The sequence below is a fragment of the Sander lucioperca genome, chromosome 6 (genome assembly GCF_008315115.2).
Source record: "Sander lucioperca isolate FBNREF2018 chromosome 6, SLUC_FBN_1.2, whole genome shotgun sequence".
Classification (NCBI taxonomy): domain Eukaryota; kingdom Metazoa; phylum Chordata; class Actinopteri; order Perciformes; family Percidae; genus Sander; species Sander lucioperca.
The window spans coordinates 9,122,069-9,143,279 of record NC_050178.1 but is presented as its reverse complement, the minus strand read 5'-3'; the positions used below and the strand labels follow the sequence as shown (position 1 = coordinate 9,143,279).

The following is a 21,211-nucleotide window of genomic DNA, read 5'->3' as shown; positions in this document are numbered from 1 at the left end:
TAATATTTATATGCTGTTGGGTAGTTTCATTTATAAAAATGCATCGTACATTTTTGTTTGGTTACCACAAACTATCATTGCTGAAGTTAAAGCTGACTAATGCCACACAATTTAGGTTACACTCACAGTAAGTTTTTGTTTAAGGTAGCGAGCCCTTTGAGAAGTATGTTTCATAACACACACAGTATTCTGCCCTCTGCGTAGTGTTGATACATTTTTTTTAACTGTCTAACCACTGAATGCCAGCAATACGTTTTTAAACGTAACAAGTAACCATGCTGTCATGAATTAAGTGGAGAAGTACAATATGTTAGTGTTTGTGTGTTATGTAGCCTACTGCATTGTATAAAGTAACACAAAATAGATATACTCAAAGTCCTTCTCACTCAAGTAGGCTACAGTAGGCTACATACTTGTATTGCTAAACTGATTATGACTTAAAAATAAAATGGTATCTCATTTGTTAATTAAATATTCTATAATGGGTCCCTGTGCAACTAAAATCTATGTTTTGGAATAGCTTGTCACTTACTCATTCTCTAAAGCCAGACATACGTTTGGATTTGTGTTAAACTCAACTGCAAAACGTTTGACCGACGATTTCTGTTGTTGTTAATATTTTATGTAGTTTAGATGATGAACAAACAACACTTAGTATTCGTGTAGAAAATGAATGAATATTCTTTCTGTAGTCACCGGAAGTGGATTTTTGTAGATATTTCAAAATAAAAGTCGTCTTACTTTTAGAGCACGTGACTCCTCTGTTTACAGGCATCCGGAGAAACATGGAGGACACCGCTGGTAGTAATCCCCAATCTCTCGGATTTACAGAGAAATTAAAGTCTTGGCTCTCTTGGTCATGGACCTATGTGTGCTTCATTTGGTTCGGCATGGTGCTGATCATGATATACGTCCTGTGGAGCCCGCTGAAACTGCAGGAAACTCTAACCTCAGGTGAATTAATGCGACTGCTAGCTAGCTATTGTTAGCCTACTGGTATCTTTCTTTAGCCGACAGCAAGCGGGAGCTGTTTTGACAGTTCGGTGTCTGACTCATTCAAGAACAAATAGAGGCGAATTTCTGGTTAGATTCAAGTCGAGTTTTTACATCTATTGCCAGCTCCTATTTATTTTATTTTTTTAACGGCAGCGTGTATTGTATGTAACCTAATCATAATTCGGTAATGTATTATTTTATGCTGCTTTGGTCATCATATAATCGAGATAATGTATGCGGCTACATGTCACCTGCTACTGTCTACTAGACCCACTGCCAATGTTTTTCTCTTGGCACTGACATGCATTTTATTGCATGGTCACAACTTCTCACAGTTCTAGTTGCATTATGACAATACTGACTGTCACCTCTTCTTCTTTCAGCCTCAGTGTTTTTGAATACACTGACCCCCAAATTCTATGTGGCTCTCACTGGAACCTCCTCTCTCATCTCTGGACTCATCCTTGTAAGTTATCACCGTAGTTATTTATTGCACCGTAGAACATGTGTTAAATAGTTAGTTACCCTTTGCAAAAAAATGTATTTGCTAATAGGCAAATGGTAGACAGCTTGCAATGACCTCGTCCTAAATCCTGAACTCTTATTCAGGAATCAATGATTTGACATACATGAGCGGAAGCCTTGTTTTAGAGAAATGTCACCATTAAATACAATACAGATACAATATGAAACAAAAGTTGAATGAATCAGAATCATTTGGAAGCAATAAACAAACAAACAAACAAACAAGAGTGTTGGCAAGGCTACGTAGATTAAGGTTAGCCAGATGTATGCAGACAGAAAAATGGCATGTAATGTACACAATTGACAGATTTTTGACAGGGAAGAAAATAAAAGGTAATACTCACTTAATAAAAATGTCAGCTCACAAGTTCATTGTCATTACAGTGACAGAGCCTTGTGTCTTTTATGTTTTATGGCAATTTGGACAGAGGTTAAATTGCACAATGGGCCATGGTGGACTACATGATAGTCTAGTGATATAATAGCAATTGCCACTAAGGGATAACTGAGTAATTGTTGTCTTATCATATACTTTTTGTGTAAAGCATGTTGTTTCCATATGTGTTCTCACCACAGATATTTGAGTGGTGGTATTTTCGTAAATATGGGACCTCATTTATTGAACAAGTGTCAGTAAGCCACCTGCGTCCTCTTCTGGGTGGAGTGGAGAGCAGCTCCACGACTGGTCTATTCGCATCAGTTAATGGAGAGGCAGAGCCTAGGCCCAGTGTTTCAGGTAAATATGTTTACAGTACAAACTATAACAGACATACTATCCATAATACTACTAGCAGTAATAACAATATATTTCTTTCGGTAGAGTGTAAGGTCTGGAGGAATCCTTTGAATCTGTTCAGAGGAGCAGAATACAACAGGTATGTGTGATTAAGTTATTTAGCTATGTGATTTTACTACTTAAAATGGATGGTTCATAATGTGAAACTATACATAAAGATGCATACCCTCTAAAACTTACTTTGGGTTTTGGAGAAAGACAATTTCATTTGATTCATTGTGCATCATAAAACTGTAGCTGTGTATTTTATATGTTACACTACAGGTACACCTGGGTAACAGGGAAGGAACCCTTAACATACTATGATATGAACCTGTCTGCTCAAGACCATCAGACTTTCTTCACAGGAGACATTCCACAGTTAAGACCAGAAGATGCTGGTGAGTTAATCATATGCAAACTAAATCCCCAGTTTAGTAAAAAAAACAGAGATATTTATTTGACTGGAAAATATTTCTCTGGTTCTTTGAAAATGTTCAGACAGAAATGCTTTTTGTTTATTTTTTGGTGCTTTTGACTTGGACGCATACAATGAAATAAGTCAGGACTGTAAGGTGGCATCTATAATAAGCTTGAGTTCATCATCTCATTACAGTGATGCAGAAAGCCTGGAGAGAGAGAAATCCTCAGGCCAGGATCAGAGCAGCTTACCAGGCCATAGAAATGAACCATGAGTGAGTCCTACTCTTACACATTATCACACCCGTTATATATTGTCTACCTAAATACTGTACCTATGAACATATCTTTTAAATAGCATCTACTTTTGTAATGAAGTTAAAATGGTAGTACTCAAAGTAAGTAACTGGGATTGTGCTTGCTTCAGATAAGAGCATACATTAATGTAAATATGTTATTATGGCCTTTTTATGGGCGCTTTAATACTTAGGTTATTACCTTGATTGCATTATGTTTTGGATGTGCATGCAAATGGTATGGGCTGTTGAAAATCTGTCCTTTTGTGTCTTACATTTGTGTGCAGATGTGCTGCAGCCTATGTGCTCTTAGCAGAGGAAGAAGCCACAACCATCACAGAAGCTGAACGCCTGTTCAAAAAAGCACTAAGTATCGGTAAGAATGGATTTGAATTAGGGCTGAAACGATTCCTCGAGTAACTCGAATAATTCGATTACTAAAAATCCTCGATGCAAAATGATTTGCCGCGAAGCTTTGTTTAAACAACGTTACAAACGTATCGCTCACGGATGATTATTACTGTCGCACACCGGTCTGACACTGCTGGCGACACATGACATGAAACTGACGGCGCCGTTTACAAAATTAAGAAAGAGAGCGTACATAGTGAGGGGCTAAGAGAAGAGACAGGCTGGAGAAAACGACAGAAAGTGTCCATGTTTGGAATCAGTTCAGACGTAATTAAAACGAAAACTCTGTACAGTGTGTCTACTGCAAAATAAAACTAGCTTACCACAATAATAGCACAACGTCAATGCTTCAGCATCTCAACAGAAAACATTGAGTCTAACTTAATCATTCATTCCACGAAGCGGACCCGACAAAAGTAAATCACAGAGTTGTATGGACGATGAAACTACACCAAACACAACAACTACCAAAAACAAAGACAAGAAAATACGTAGTGGTGACCACAATTTGATCTAAAGAGCCAACTTGTTGACTATCCCTTCGGAAAAACAGCTGATTGTTGCGCACCATTTTCTCTCTCTCTCTCTCTCTCTCTCTCTTCATGGAGAAACGGCTGATCAACGATCTACTAGCATAAGTGTAACAGAGCTGTGTGACATTGTAATAAAATATATAAATGAAAATAGGTTAAGTATAACTTACATATACTTATAGGCCTATATACAGATCAGTCTCAGGTTGAAACTTGTAGTTCTGAAAGTTAAGTTGCACAACTTAAGGTAATGTTTATGTATGTTTAATGTATGCCTTAGTTTGAGGTTGTTATTGTTTTGGTTGTTATCCGATTAATCGATGGAATAATCGGTAGAATACTCAATTACTAAAATAATCGATAGCTGCAGCCCTAATTTGAATATACATTAAGTACTCGCCCATTGTAAACCATGAGGAACAGTAGCAGGTAGATACCTAACTAGTTAAGGAATAATTACAGCCGCTTTTAGTCCTGATTGTGCGACACGACCCTGTGCAGTGCAGCACTGCAGAATGCACTCCACATCGCAGGTAATTGGAGTAAAAAATATAATAGACATCAGAGATCTTTCCACACCCACCTGTGATGAAGGATGTAATCACAAGTGCAATATTCTATCAATGCAATCAATGCTTTTCCTTTACACAAGACCACAAAATCTAGTATGAAGTTGTATTATACATAATAATACAATTTGATCCATGTTGTTTTAAATTTCTATGGACTGATACGTGATTTGTTTGTTAAATGTCTCATATTTTCTGTTTGCCATCCACAGCTGGAAAAGATATCAACTTACTGGTGTACATTAAACGCAGACTGGCAATGTGTGCACGCAAGCTGGGACGGATTAAAGAAGCAGTGAAAATGATGAGAGACGTGAGTAGCACCTCGTAGTGTTTACAACTATAGTGTGCGAATGTCAAATTACTCATGCAACGGAGTAACCGAGGCAACATGTTTACTGTATTTAAAACAATGGTAGCAAAGTAGTACTAACATATTGCATTGCTAATGTATGATACTTTCTCTTGTTACAGTTAATGAAGGAGTTTCCACTTTTGGGAATGTTAAATATACATGAAAACCTCTTGGAGGCACTTCTAGAGCTTCAGGCATATGCTGATGTCCAAGCAGTCCTTGCCAAATATGATGGTAACGCACGTTTATCATACTATGTTTGTGCCATTAAATCATTCTTGAAAATGTATGACATATGTGACATGACCTCAATTTCCTCTGCCATTGTAGACATCAGCTTGCCGAAATCCGCCACTATATGCTACACATCTGCACTGTTAAAAGCACGGGCTGTATCAGATAAGTATGTGTCCCTTTGGTTCAAATAGTTTAAAAAATATTTTGAGCCTTGCATACCATTCAACATCAGTGTCTCTTAAAACCTGTTTTAATACAGCTGCTCTAACAGCAGCATTTCATAACTTTGTGAGCAGCAACAGTGTGTCATATGAGGTGTTCTGTCTCAGGTTCTCTCCAGAGGCAGCGTCACGGAGAGGGCTAAGCACAGCAGAGATGAATGCTGTGGAGGCCATACACAGAGCTGTTGAGTTCAATCCACATGTGCCAAAGGTCAGTCATGAGACTAATGAGTGTCACATATATTCTGATGGTTGTTGTGGGCCACGAATCATTTTGATCACTTAATGATGTGATATTGCGCTTGTGTCCTTTTCCACAATTGTCCACATTATGTTTTATTTAGATCTCTGGTCTCCGGGCTGCACGCATCCTGTCTGATTTCCACACTCTTAATGAAATGTATCTGTTACAGTTTATTTTCATCCATGCAGTTGCTATACTGCAGGTGGTTTGGGTATATTTTTTTAATCCTATTATTTCTATATTCAGTGTGATCACGCAGGTCTCACATGCGTAAAGGTCACATGCAGAAGACACTGGTAGACAGGAAAACGATCAGTCAGACAATTATACTGTAGGTGAGTTATGTCAACAGTAACATGTGGTGTAGTCTACATCCTTGACGTTCCACTTCCGGGATTGCTCCATTGCCGCTGGAAAATCTGCCGGATTTCACTCATTTAGGCCGGATATCTGTTGCCTTGGGCTTCCTTTGTGTTGGGATTTTAAACTCCGATGGATTTATGAGGACTATGGTTAACTGCTCCTCAGATCTCTGCAGGGTAAATCCAGACAGCTAGCTAGACTATCTGTCCAATCTGAGTTTTCTGTTGCATGACTAAAACTGCTTTTAAACCTACACATGTTCCACCAAACAGTTCCTTCCGAGCCTATTTTGCAGCAGTGCTTAGCACTGCCCAAGACGATTCTGATTGGTTTAAAGAAATGCCAATAAACCAGAGAACGTTTTCCTCCCATCCCCGAATGCTATGTGGAGTAGACAGACTCTCCTCCAGTGCGCTTTGGAGAAGGGTCTGCCAAAGCGAGACTACATGTGGTGCAACTTACAAATAGAGCAGTCTTCATTCCAGACATGCCATATACTGGCTCACCAGCAGGTGTCAGTGTAGGTCTAAATACAGGAGCTCATTTTTATCACACCTGACGTGTCAGCTTTAGATCCTAAAGTTTGGTTTGTATGTGTGCATTTGTCTATTCTTTCTCTATTTCAGTAATTTAGGTGATTTGTATTTAGGTGTATTTAGTATTAATCAATTCAATACAATTAAATGGGACAATATTGTATGTTTGATGGGCACATTCGCCTAATCATCAGTTACTGTTACTAGACAATACAGTATTTTTGGGAATCATACATGCATTATGTGTTTTTGCAGTTAGTTTAGTTTGAATTCCACATTTGGGTCCCAAGAAAAATGGTGAACCTATAACAGATTGGTCACAGTTTTGCATAATAAGAGAGCAGCTCTATATACAACTGAACCAGAGATAACATGAGACTACAATTGGGTATCTCTCTGGCCTTTCACACCAGTTCCCACAGGATTAGATGTCACACATGCACACACAGAGTCATACACAACTAGTTGGTTGCAGCAGAGTTTTGTCTCAGTTTAGCCTTTGTAGTGTGGAGGTCTTTCATCTCATGAACTCCTTTTCTGAGAGAGAGAGACAGAGAGAGAGAGAGAGAGAGAGAGAAAGAAAGAGAATCTGTGTGTGGGTGGGTGGTGCAGGGGTGTTAGCCAGCACTTTGATCCAGCCTTTGATATTAAAGTGAGGCCCTCATTTTCAATGTTTCCAACTACTCCCTCCCGGCTGCGCCCAGAGGCAGCCATATACTCTCCATCACGTACCCTCATCCTGTTTCTTATTCTCTCATGTTCCCTCATCCCCTGTTTGAGCCAAACAGAGAGTCTGATGTTGGCCAACTTTATGAAATTTGTAACAAACCTTTCACAGAGGATTATTAGTAGGCTCATCTTTCAGCATTTGACTGGCATCTGGCACTTACTCAAGCCTCATAACAGAGTTGTGTTACCTATTTGACCCATTGGATGTGAAAATGTAACGGGGTGTTGCTTTGTGTTGTCTGTCTGGCATGATGAGTGCACCTGTGACTGTGGCCTTTTTAGACATGAGCTGGCCTGTTGCCCCCTTAAGTAGGATCTGCAAAGGGCTTTTTGTCCAAAAGTTCCCTAGAGCCTAATTCTGTACTTTTGTGTAGATTTGACTCTAGTTTCCTTAATATTGTAGAAACTAACCCTAACAGCATCATGTAAGGCTTAATCTAATGAATACTATACTATATATATATATATTCATTAGTGCTGTCAGTTAAACGTGTTTTTAACAGCGTTAACGCAAACCCATTTTAACGGCGTAAATTTTTTTATCGCAAGATTAACGTGCTTTTTGGCCTAGCAAACTTTGTAGTTTTTTTCACATGCTGTTGCAACAACTAGTAACGTTAGAAAAACTACAACACCACACCGGATCTAGCTAGACCGGAAACAAAACAACAGGCACGCTGCACACACTTGTTTGGGCTTGCGAGCCGGCCAAAGAGTAGTAGGCTAACGTTACGTTTTGAGTGGATGGCGAGCGCGAGACACCGAAATGGATGCCAATAAGATTCTGAATGGAAAGTTTACTTTTAAAAAGTTGCCAAATGGTTCCATTGACAAGACCAAAGTGATCTGTGTGTTTTGTCGTTGTGAACTGAGCTATCATCGCAGCACGTCCAGTCTGAAATACCACTTGATGGCCAAGCACACAGCTGATGCGAATTCTCCGCCCCCTCGTCAAAGCCAAGCCGATCCACTTTTCCATGTTAAGAGCATTCAAAATGAGAAAAAATCAAGGGACATTTAGAATAGATAAAAATGTGCGATTAATTGCGAGTTAACTATGACATTAATGCGATTAATCGTGGTTACATATTTTAATTGTTTGACAGCACTAATATTCATACAATTTATATCAGTGTAAGGCAGCGAGAGATGTGTCAAAGGTGACTCAATAAGAAAGCCTGTGTGTGTTTGTGTTGCTATAGAGAAGCCCTAACAGATACCAGCGCTGTACTGAACTGAACTGAGTAGCGCAGCTTTGGCAAATCTGAGTCAGTGTGTATTTTTTTATTTCTCAACCATCATCATTGATGTACCAGTTGCCATGGTTGAAATCGGATTGTGACAGGACGGTAGCCCATTTTGTCCCTGGACTAACAGGATAAATCTGGGTATGGAAAAAATGAGGAGCGTTTTCCCCTCCACCATTACCAGCACTGAGGTGCCCTCAAGCAAGACCTTTAACCCACACACTGTGGTTGTATCAGGTAGCTTCCAGGTGTGAATGTGTGTGTATGTGCGAGTTTTAATAGGGCATTTTGTAACATCAAGTAAAAGTCGAGAAAAAAACAAAACAATGGAAAGTGGAAGTGAATGAAGGAACGATGTTAGGTCAAGTGTGTGCCTGTGTTATCAAGCATGCCAAGGAGATTATAGATGATTATACCATGGTCTGGGTGAATACTCAATTCTGATTGGCTGCAGGGTGTCCATAAAAAGTGATGTAGGACACCTACTAAAGGAGTTCCGGTGAAACTACTGTTCTAAATGAATGCACTACATTAAAACAAAAAGGAAATGTGAATCTATTATTTTCAACTCGTCCTCTGAACACCACAGGATGGCGCTAACACACAAGCTGCAAAAAGTAAGTTATACTGCCCCTCTGAACTGACTTTGTTTCCAAGGGGGTAAGTGAGCATCCGCAAAGCGTACCTCCTATGGCGCCATTTTGATGCTAACAAGCCATCACCTGCCGTTAGCATTCCATTGACTGCCATTCATTTTGGCGTCAATTTGACAGCAAGTAACTTTACATCTGAAGTGTTTAAAGACTTTATTTGTCCATTGTTTATTTCTTAAGAAACACGACAATGTATAAAAGGCTCTCACGTTATGGCCCCGTAGCAGACGTTTTTTGTAAAAATAGGCTAATTAATGTGTCATAACCACGCAACTTTCTGTCGCATAGTAGACAAATTACCGTATAGTACAGGAGAAGCTCGCAGGCAGTTTCGACTTACATTAGCTATTTAAGTTTAATTACTAATATTAAGTAGCATTTTAGTTAGCAATAATTAGCCTGTGCCTATGTTATCTCCTTACATATACCTACGCTCTCCGTCTCTGCAAGATTCGGAATGATTGAGATATATCCTGGCACCGCTACCAGAAGACTTCCAACTTTCAGACACGTTGCTCACGTCACATCTACGTCGTCAAGCTCAGTTGGAGGCTGCGCAGTAACGCTCAGCCCTCACTGGAAAAGTGCTTCTAATAGACTTCACTGGTCTCTGTGGAAGTCTACGGCGTTGCTTTGTCCATTAATGTTACTGTCTATGTTTGTTTCACAGCGAATAACGTTATCTCACATCCCGTTCACTGTTCAGGTCGCTACTTCAGGCTGCGGCCGACAGTAATGTTACACATCGCAGATAAAATTGTTCGTAAAAGTCGTTATATTGTTTTGGGGACATGACATGGCTGGATAGCTGGCTTGTCTTGTTGTTCAACACACTGTCAAATGATTTTTACTGATTGCCAACTGTACACAATGTTATTGACTTTGGATCTTGCTAGCATAGCGCTAGCTTTCTGGCTCGTAGCTAAGCTGAAGGGTTCTACGCGGTTCTACGAGCTGAGCGGACTATAAATATCTCCCGTTGCTAAAGGGAGGCAAGTCGTATCTAAGGTCTTTCCTATTTCCTGGAGGAGTGAACGTTTGCATTGCATAAGAACCTTATAGGATGGGAATGATTGTTCCAGGTATTAGTCCTACCTTCAGGCGTAACCAGAGAAACTGAGTTATTGTTTGGATAAACTTTAGATTTCAATTGTAAAACAAATTAAAATATAAACTAATGTTTTAAAAAGATGTTATTTGGCAAGTGACCATGTTATAAGCGGGTTAATGCCCTTTGAGGTGTCCATTGTCAGGTATTAATGGACGACGGCGAGGCGTGAACCGGTTGCCTCCGCCGAAGTTACATATCATACTGGGCTACATCACATGAGCTTATTCAAACCGCTCAAAAAGCTATACACACACTAAACCCACATCTACACACACATGCTTCAGTCCCACCCACCTCCCACACAACCCACCCTTTCACTCAATAGTTCTCAATCTTGCTCCTATTTACCTCCTCCTCTCTTCTATTTTCCTCTCCTCCTCATCTTCTTGTCCTATTGTCCTATGTCCTGTTCTCTATTAATCACCCTCCTCTTACACCCTTTCCTCCATCTGTCTGTCCATTCCAATCAGCCTCTCCCCCAGCCAGTGGTTAAGGAACTGACAGTTTGTCGGATGCTTAGACAACTGATCAAGTGTTCCTGCTATCTGAATCTGTTGTACATTTACATTTACCACCACTTTGGTCCATACATGTTAATTTTGAAGCAGTCTGGGGGACCCAATCCCATCTACCTTGCTAGTTTACTCCACTTTGGAAGGCGGTTTCTCATCTCACCCCATTCTGGTTGACATGTTCTCAGATCGCCAGTCGAGGCTCAGAAATGCAGACCGTTGCTTAGTGTACCTCTGAAATTGGCTTTTTGGTTTGTAAATTGAGACAGAGCAGCAGTCCTGGGTTTGTTCTGAATTAAGATGGAAAAGGTTTGATTCAGGCAAGGCAAAGGGGGTAGTTAGGAATTGTCTCATCCTGGCCCACTTTGGGATAAATGCTGTAAGTTGTCTGCCACTGTCCGCTGTCCTCAGTAGAGCTTGGCGTAGCTAGTAGCGTTGTTTACTGACTGCATGACATTCTTAATCTGCAACACCTGTTTTGTTTGTTTTTATTAATTTATTTTGTTCTTTCACTGTACACGTTTGTCCGACCTTTATAGAGCAACTACAAGGCTGATGTCATTGTTGCCTGTGTGTCCCATTGTGAGAAACAAAGTGCTGCAGATTAGAATCAGAAGGCAGCTTATGAGTTATGCTCTGGGCTTATGACTGCCCAGGGATAAAAGGAGAACACATGAAACTCAATCCCTTCATCAAAGAGACGACGGGGAGTGGAGAAGCAAAGGGGGACGAGAGAGTGGGGGTGGGGGGTCGGCCAGCACAAGAGGACTGAGGTGTCACCAGGTCTAATGCCGTGGCATGTGTGGAAGGACAGCTGAGCAGCCAGCCTCTCTAAATGGTTAATCTTAAAGCACAGAGGACCCAGACCTACAAGCGTGCCATATACTGGCCAATCATTATTAGCAACAGACTAATAGGGAGGTAGAAATATGTGTAAAACTGTAAAATATCCAGGTTTATCCAGAATAACAAATTGGCTCGCTTACAGATGATCAAATCTGAACTTTAAGATTGGGCCCCAAATTAAGATCACCTTCCTACTAATCATGTGGTTCTTCATGCATGTCCTTAATTGTTGTACCGAATAAATGTATGTCATTTTTTTCAGTTACTGTAGTAGTTGTGCTCTGCAACAGAGAAGTGGTAGGTTTCCTCTTGAGCTGGCTGGCTGCCTCCACACTGGTGCCGAGGGAGTAGAGGATGGTTAAAGGTTTGTGCTCGGAAGAAAGGAGACCGAAATGGTGAGGAGGATGAAGGCGGACAGTCAAATGTCTTGGCTGGAGCAGCAGAGAGAGCTGATTTAAGTAAGTCAGACAGGATAAGTGAGAAGGTCAAACCAGCAGCTTCTGGTTGTCTCTAGCTACCGATCCTTGTAATGACTACAGACTGTGTCAGGTTCGAAAGAGAAGAGGCCAGGAGACAGGACGGTCTTCGGGAATGCTTGAGTGAAGTGAGGAGAAGTCTTCACGCCTGTTGGGTGGCTGCGTGCTTGATTGAGCTTTTACCCATGAGGGTGAGAGATTCAGGAGGTGGTGAGTGAGGAACAGACAACAGAGGGGTGAGGCGGGCCTGGCAAGAACATAATACTATAAAATATTTTATGAATATGGCTAGTACAGCAGTGTACTAGAGGTAGAGGAAGCAGATTGATAATATTGACATGACTGACATTGCCAAATAAGCGAAACAGATTACCAGGGGACCCAGGCTCTTATCTTGCAAGCTAAAGGAGCATGGAAGAGGGTTGGAGGAAGACAGGGATGAGCCAGGTTGTAGAGCCTGTGCAGGCTGTGATCATAAGGGTGAGAGTGGAGAAAGAGGGTAAGGCAGGGGGGAGATGGGTGAAGCAGCATGGTCTGGCTGGCTGGATGGGTGGATGGATGGATGGCTGGCTGAGCTTGTGACCATGGAAGGGATTAGACAGGATTAGCTGTGGGGTAACCTTCCCAAAGTGTCAGTCTGAGATCCAGAGCGCTGTGAAGCTGGCCGCCTGGGAATCCAGCCCAGGGGGCCCAAGCCTGGCACATGGATTTTGTTTAACACACTGGGCACCACAGACATGAACTACATAGAGTAGCATGTTCATCAAAGTCAACATACTCCTGTTAATGACTTATCTATGGACAGAGCTAGGCCTTAATTAAAAATATATATTGCAGAAAAGCAGCACACAATATACTTGCGTTGTTTGTAGATGCTTGTTTTCTGTTATTTCAGAAGCATACCTGTTCTATAGGTTGTAACTCTGGAATGTGGGCCTTTGTCAGCACAGTGAACCGACTGACTCACTGGGACAAACTTACACAGTAGGGGAAGAGAGGAGGGGTGAGCGGGGGATGTTACATGTTCATGGAATGAATGTACTGTACTGTAACAATAACACACACTCAGAGAGCTTTGGGAAGCATTTCCCTCCCTTCTTGAACAATTGCAAAATAAGGCTGTCAACAAATACCTCACATGAAGAAAACATGTTTTCAGTCTGCAGGGAGTTAACCAGAGGGAATTGCACAATATAATAAGTTAAGTGGTGACTGAGAAACAGGAGATGTGAATAAAACCATTAAAGCTGCATGAATTGATTTTTGACCACAAGGGGGCAGACCTTTTAAAAAAAAAACTTAAAAAAAACTTAGTATCCAGCACAACAAAGCGACATTGCAATTGATTTGCCTCTTTCTCACCACCTGTTGAACGTAAGAATGCAAATATACACTAGTATTTTAGTTGTGGTTTGATTGCCTTAGGAAAGCATTTGGGTCTCGTTTGCTTGCTAAATCTTAAATTTTTTTGCCAGCATTTTGCATTTATGCAATAAAAGGCTGTAGGGAGAAGGAGCGGGATGACATCAAATGCCTCCAAATGAGTGCAAATGTTGAACGTTGCAAATTACATGGTATTCATCTCAGCCCACACGTGTCTGGGCCAGCCAAGGTGTTACCAACAATTTTACATCTGCTCACTGCCATTTTGCTGGAAATGTATTATACAATTGGCTTATGTGACTTCAAGTGGTGTGAGCACCTGACTGTGGTTACAGTATATGAATGAGGCACTGTTGGCAAGAGCCACTAAGACTGAACTATGCTGAAGCAAATAGAATTTCACAAAGAAAAATATTGATACCACTGTAGCTGACATCAGTTATACCCAACAAGCATTCAAAAGGCACTGCACATTATCACAGGTTTTTACAGCAGTATAATGTGCACCTATACTAGACACTTCTGCTATTCTTTACCATGTTCAGGAGCCAAAACGCATTAAGGCATTGTACTGTAAGACTTGTATTTCTTCCTCTTCCTGTCTACAGTACTTATTAGAGATGAAGAGCCTGATCCTCCCTCCAGAGCACATCTTGAAGAGGGGTGACAGCGAGGCAGTGGCATATGCTTTCTTCCACCTGCAGCACTGGAAGAGGGCAGAGGGAGCCTTAAACCTACTACATTGCACCTGGGAGGGCAGTAAGTATCAATATTACTTCTTCTATTGAATATCACTGCTTTGTATATGAAGTTTTTTTTATGTAAATGATTTGTTTGTTGTTTTGAAATTCTTACTTTATTTCTTTGGTTCTGTTAAAACTGAATAGTCCTCCATTCTGTGTATGTTCAGAAGTCACTATTATACAGTATTTCAATAGAGAATCTTCCTTGTATGCTGCTTGTCATTTTTTAATTGTTGTGTCATAGGTCATGTATGCACACCCACAAATACTTTACTTGTGATTATACAAGGATGAGATCATTGCTCACACGAAGCACAGAAAGAATGTTATTGTAATTTTTAGGCTGTTAGTATGTTGTCACTGTATAATATTTTGCTACTTAAATCATTTACTGAAAATGGTGTTTAAGTCCTACTTGTTCTGTTATTCATCTTAATTCAATTTCCTATTTGCACCTGTGTGTGTCTTTACAGCCTTTAGGATAATTCCCTACCCACTGGAGAAGGGTCACCTGTTTTACCCCTACCCAGGATGCACAGAAACAGCAGATAGGGAACTGCTGCCCTGTAAGTACAATAGCCAAAGCTTACGTGTGTGCAGTCCATTAGAGCTGTGGGGGGTAGAATTTGAAATAGAGTGAGACATCCTCCTGCAGCTCTTTCCCTCTTGCCGCTCGGTCCAGCTACTCCCATCAGGCGCAGAGCACAGGCATGCACCGGCTTCATACAGTAACGTTTACGAGTACTGATCATTCATTTCATCCCGCAGCAATTCTATAAGAATGGCCCCTTTTTTTTTGTAAAGCCCTGCCATAAGAGATTCAATTCAATCCAATTGTATTTATAGTGTCAAATCATAACAGATAGGGGTGTCACGATTCTCCAAATCCTCGATTCAATTACATTTTCTATTCTAAGGTCATAGTTTGATTTGATTCTTGATTTTTACATTTTTTCTTCTTTTTTAAAGCACAGGTTGCTATTCCATTTTTAGACTAGACTTTTATGCAATATAATATCTGACCGTTGTTCGCACAACACTACACCACACTACATTGTCAAATTTAAAACATTTAACATTAAATATTTATAAAATGTAATTATTAAAATGTAACAATAACTTATATCTTCAGTGAATTGGAAACTTGACAATTTCTCAATAAAGTAAAAAGAAAAAAAAAAGTTTGCCGACAATGCTGAGGGCAGACGCTTTGCAGCACAGCGGTGTTTGATGTTTTAAGCCCCCAACGTCATCTTCCAGGCAGCACTGCCTGGAAGGCAATAGGAATAGGCAATGGTTATGGTTAAGGTTAGGTGCCTTGAAGACGACGGTCGCAGCGCTGCCTTGAAGGCTTGGTTGGGGGCTTAAAACACCATTGAGCCAACACAGTGGTCTTAGCAGCTGAGCAGACAGAGATTTGTCGAACATTGTCAACAACTCAATAACTCACTGGAAATCCTAAATATTTCCACACCGGCGACTTCAGTGAAAGAGGAGGGGGTTCAAGTTCTGTCGATGGGTCTCCTGCATCTGCAGTTGCCATGCTATGTTTTGACTGGCTGTAGCTAAATTAGAGGAGGTTGACTTGCAGCACCTCAACGCGTGTGTTTTTTTCTGCTTGACAAGCCCACCGGACGTGACATGGGGGCGTGGCAGCATCGACGATTCCATTTTTTTATTCGAAATTCGAGATTGTGATTTAATTTCAGTGACACCCTTAATAACAGATGTTATCTCAGGACACTTTACAGATAGAGTAGTAGGTCTAGACCACACTCAGAGAACCGACAATTCCCACAAGAGCATGCATTTTTTCGTGCATGTCTGTGCTAGGCTAAAGGCTAACCTCAGCAGACCAGCTCTCCAGACTGTTTTCACAGCAAATGTCTGCTCCCTGGAAAATAAACAGGACTGCAGTTTTACACAATTTCGTTCCTCTATGTACTGTTTAGAGATTAATGACAATAAAGTCTCTGCAAAGTAGCTGCAGCCCTGAGTCTTTGGTTACTGTAAACAGAGCTTTTACTGAAGGAACATGCCCACACAATTGCATTTGCAGAACAGCCAATAGAAACATTCTCTCTTTCTGAAATGACCTGTGATTGGCCAAAGTCTGCCTTGAAGGCTAGATTTTCTAAAGCCTGAAAACAGAGCTAAGAAGGAGGTGCAGAAGTCACTTGAATTTCAATATGCTGAAAGATTATTATGATTTTTGTGCCAAATGATGCCAAAATAAAGTGCTAACCCCAGCTTTAATGTGCCTAGTTGCTCCCAATGTGATTGTGTAATTAGTCATCCTCTCACTATTTAAAACCCATGTCTCTTCAAAATGCTTCATATTTTCTTTTCTGCACTGGTTATGCCTGTCTTGCTCCCTTTTTGCTGACCGTTCTCATTTTTGCTCCAGCTTTCCACGAGGTGTCTGTGTACCCAAAGAAAGAGCTTCCCTTCTTCATCCTCTTCACAGCAGGCCTTTGCTCCTTCACTGCCATGCTGGCCATGCTCACACATCAGTTCCCTGAGCTCATGGGTGTTTTTGCCAAAGCAGTAAGTACTTCAACTCACACATCTCAATTTCATTACAAAAGTTGCTGTTGTAAAATGTGTAGATGCTAAATCAAATAGTCTATTCAAAACATGCCTGGTCAGAACGGGCTGATCACTTGGCCTCTGGTATTGCTGCTTTCAGCTATCTCAAGAACAGCTGACCCAAACAACTTTACACTCGACACGGCGCTTCCTTGGGTCCTGAGCAAGACACCTGCCATGACATAGTTGTGTCTCCTAGCAATGCTAGACTATACACATAATTCGCTAACAGCTAGCTTTTTGGGACCAGGCTATTTCCAGGAACAAAAGTGTTAATTCTGAAAGTTACATTGCTACAATGTAACATCTCCTGTCTCTTCGGTCTCGCTTTCTGCAGCTGTTCTTGAATGTAATGTAGCGAGCGACGGACAGCAAGCTGTACCCAGCATGTTGTTCGGTGGTGTAAAAGTTAATGGGGGCCCTCTCTCAATAAAAAAAACAAAAAAAACAACAACAAATATGTCCCGTAGATCTCAAGAGTTCACATTCGACACTGCCCTTCCTTGGGTCCTCAGCAATACACCCGCCAAGTGTGAAATCAATTGGATGAACGGTTGGGACAGACATACAGCCAAGGAGACTTTTTCCATTTGAATTAGATGTTGTTTGTAACCTGAACGTTTTAATCCCTGTGGTAATTGCTGCCTTCCATCACTGTCAGTATCACTAGAGGCTCATGGGAGTCGTAGGCCTATAAAATCAGTTTCCCGCCAAAACAAGCTGTAGCCCAACTTAAGCTATCAGTGACCACAGCTGAATAATGCAAGCTTAGCGCCATAGCAAACATAACAGTGTAGCTTACTGCCTTAAAGTTTCAGAAACTTTGAGTGCATGCATGGCTTCCTTTTGCTGTTTATTTATTATAGAAGTGTTGTGTTATCTGTTTTAGCCAGTTTGGCAAATCCTTACTTTGGCTAATCCTTTGTTTATGGGTGCCCTGTTTATTAGGGCATGCCTTTACATAGACTTGTAGCAAAAACAAGGCCACAGAGGACATCTAGTGCTCTTCTGTTATGGGAAAGATTGGGGGCAGATAGGATTTATACAGCAGCCCTGGCGAGCCTGGTTTGTGTAATGTTCAGTTGGAGTGCATGAAAACCATTGAGAGAGGAACACAGAGGTCCTCACTGCCTTCTGAGGAAAAACAGATTTCTCTGAATCTGCTGCACTTGAACAGAACATCCAAGCAAGGCCAGACAGGGATGATGGTGGCAGTCTGCCTTTCCTTTATTTATGGACACCAGACATGTATAGCATAGTCATTTGAATATGTTGGGTTTAGAAGGGTACTTGATTTGCACTTGTCTGGCCAGGCTGATACGTCCACTTATGAGACTATTAAAGTGTCAAGTGTATCAAGCTCACCTCAAGTAGTGTCAGAGAGAAACCGTATTGTAATATTTTAGAGGACATTTCACTGTTACTACTACTGCTACTAGTAACATGTGCATTTTAAATGCTCTATCATACACATACCTAATATCCTAGATCTTAATCTTAGATCTAAGTGGATATATGCCCTGCTCATAAAAATGAGTGTTTGAGTTGCTCCTTCTAGGTTCTAAGTATGAGTACTTTTTAAGTTTTGGTAGATTTGTTATTGCTGCTGTTTTATAACTGACAGCAGAACATAAAAATGTTAAAATATGCTGCTAAAATACTTTTTGCTTACTTGACTTGTTATACTAAATTAATGTACTATTTATATTAGATAATATTTGCTGTATAATCTAACAGTTAAATGGTGTGAATGCCACAGCATCAAGTGATCCTATTGGTTTATGCAGTTACACACCTGCTGTTGGCTTATGTGACCATTTGCTCAGGGACAGGATAAAGATGTGTGATAACAGCCAAAAGTACACACATAGAATGAAAATATACATTGTTTGTGATGGTCATATTATAGTTATACTATGATAGCAGCAGTACAGTATATTTTTCATAATTATCCTACAAGGGTCTTTGCTCTTAGTGTTAATTCATTCACCATCATTAGTTTTTTTTTGCAAATTTTGTCATTCAGTGATTCGTTACACAATTAAAGCATTTATTTCCTTTCCCTTCGTTTATTTTTCACTACTTGGAGACCAAAAGAGAAACAGAAAGGAATGAACGTGATTGATTTGATGTATAAAAGTGTTGACATATAAATCATGGATAATGTAAAGTTTATCTCCAAATCGGATAAGTATATTAAACTGTCAGCACTGTTTCTACAAACGTTTAAAAATGTTTAATACTAAATACTTTAATAATGCTCCTTTGTTTGTGTCTTCCCTATACTTTGGGAAGCTTTTGGATTTCATATATAAAAATATTTAGCTGTGGATCGCCCTGTTGCAACTCAAATGCGATTTGCATCTGTACTGCATCCTTCCCCTGTACAATAGCCTTGCTTTTGAGCAAGGCTATTGTTCAGGTGACTCTCCTAATGTCACATCTGTCTCGTTTCCAGAAAGGAAAACAGGCTAAGCGGTCAAATATATGTCCTTATAAACACACTAAACTTCGCTTTATGGTGCAATAAAGTATTCATTTAAATGTAACTTATTCTATTCAGGACAGTACTTTCTCTTGATTTTTCTTAATCATTCTTCTTTGTTCCTTTTGAATCATATTATTGTAAATGTTTTACCTCCGGCTTTGAGACAGAATATATAAGTTCCATAACATTGTATTTTATGTGTTTTACTTCAACATTAACTAACAATTGGTGGGAAGAGGTTTTACTGGCATTCAACTGAAGGCTCATTCTGCTTTTTTTCTCACTCTCTTTCAGTTCTTCAGCACACTCTTTGCACCCCTGGGTTTCTTCGCAGACAAGATGGAAAGCTTCATGCCGTCCAGTTTTTGGCACCAGCTGACTCGAATCTGACCCCATCTCTCTCACACACACACACACACACACACACACACACACACACACACACACACACACACAGACACGCACGCACATACATACACTCACGTACACACATACACTCACGCACACACACAGACACAAATATACACACACACCAATACCACTCCAAACCCTCAGACAAAAAGTGTTTGCTCTCCTGTCTTCAGCATTACTGTCCACTTGCTGCATTGTCACTGATTATGTTGGCTGAGGTTGTATCAACATGGCAATATCACTCTAAAGATGCTCTCCTACACTGTTCCAGCAGCCACAGTTTTTCCAAGAGCACATTTAGAGAATACCATTTGCATTTCATCAACGATTGCACAGGGTCGTTCATTAGCCATGATGTTAGCACTGGGCAAATTCAAGTTTTTGTGTATCCCACAAAGCCTGGCTGCATATATTTGGTGCAAAAATCAAATTAGGAATTCAATAGAGGCACTCCTCTGCTCCATCACAATAATAAATTTAATTAAATCATGAAAAAAGCATGTTTTTAATACTTCTCTAACTAATGTCAGATGAGTTTTAACCAGTGTGTTACTGACAACAGAAAACACAAACAACAATATGTACATCTTGTAGAATATGTTCACTGATATGATCCTTTACCCCTCTTTTCCCTGTTAAATTATTTATGTGTATCACAAAAGATCCCATTGGGTATTTGGGATGAGAACCTCTGTGTCCTATGTCAACCTCTTAGTGCCCCGCAGACTTCCAGTGGGGCAGATTTAAACGTCTGTAAGAAAAGAAAAAAAAAGCTGTGATTTACAGCTTCAAAGTGCCTGCAGTGTATACAACGCCTCTGCAGTTTAACAGTTGTTACTATGGCATGACACCCCAGCACTACATCACTAGGGCAACCGCCGCCCCTGCAACATCGAAATGTAAATGGGATCATCACTGGTCACAGTTAGGCCTGTCATGGCATCACTCATTTCTGCTGATTGCACTACAGTGTGTTAACATATAAGTCAAACACCAAACAAAAATGAAAGAGGCAGACGTTGCCATAGTCATACAGAGAATAAACCGGCACAGGCAACTTACTATAGTTGTAATACATGATGTTAAAGTAGTTCTAAATACACAGACAAGCCCACAGAGAAGCATTTGGAAATAGGTGACAAAATGAACAGACGCGCACAGACATATTGTACAAAGCAAGCTATTATTTTACTTTGTATGTACAAAATCACTTGCTTTGCCTTTGACTGTGTCTGTTCATTCTGTGTCTGTTCAGTTGATTATTCTGTAACTGGTTTAGTTCTGATATTTTTTTTTTTAGTTTTATCAAACTAAAGATGCCAGCATCACCTTGTTGTAAAGTATAATGTAAAAACTAACCGATAATGTAATAACCTGTCAGAAACAAATGTGCCTGGTTCTAAATCGTAAAAAAAGCCTGTCCATGTAATATATAATCCTATTATCGATGTAAAACTTAATGATTGACACATTACAACACTTAGTCGTTGATGATGAGAACATAATGCAACATCATCCCACATTTTATTACATTAACAGGTT

At 40.3% G+C, this 21,211-nt stretch overlaps 1 protein-coding gene across 2 annotated transcripts; it reads left to right on the top strand.

Moving 5' to 3' along the window:
* The first annotated feature begins 740 nt into the window (after positions 1-740).
* On the top strand, positions 741-21,209 carry st7l (suppression of tumorigenicity 7 like). Of its 2 annotated transcripts, XM_031302024.2 has the most exons (16): positions 741-954; positions 1,380-1,462; positions 2,098-2,257; positions 2,342-2,396; positions 2,582-2,697; positions 2,913-2,991; positions 3,300-3,388; positions 4,738-4,838; positions 5,000-5,114; positions 5,211-5,283; positions 5,447-5,549; positions 14,047-14,197; positions 14,655-14,747; positions 16,589-16,728; positions 19,553-19,711; positions 19,780-21,209. In XM_031302024.2, exons 1-15 carry the CDS (start codon positions 786-788, stop codon positions 19,646-19,648), a joined length of 1,623 nt encoding a protein of 540 aa, XP_031157884.1. In that variant the 5' UTR covers positions 741-785; the 3' UTR covers positions 19,649-19,711; positions 19,780-21,209. The 2 variants fall into 2 exon arrangements, with proteins under 2 accessions (XP_031157884.1, XP_031157883.1); XM_031302023.2 differs by having other exon boundaries at positions 5,000-5,283.
* Positions 21,210-21,211: the final 2 nt, after the last annotated feature.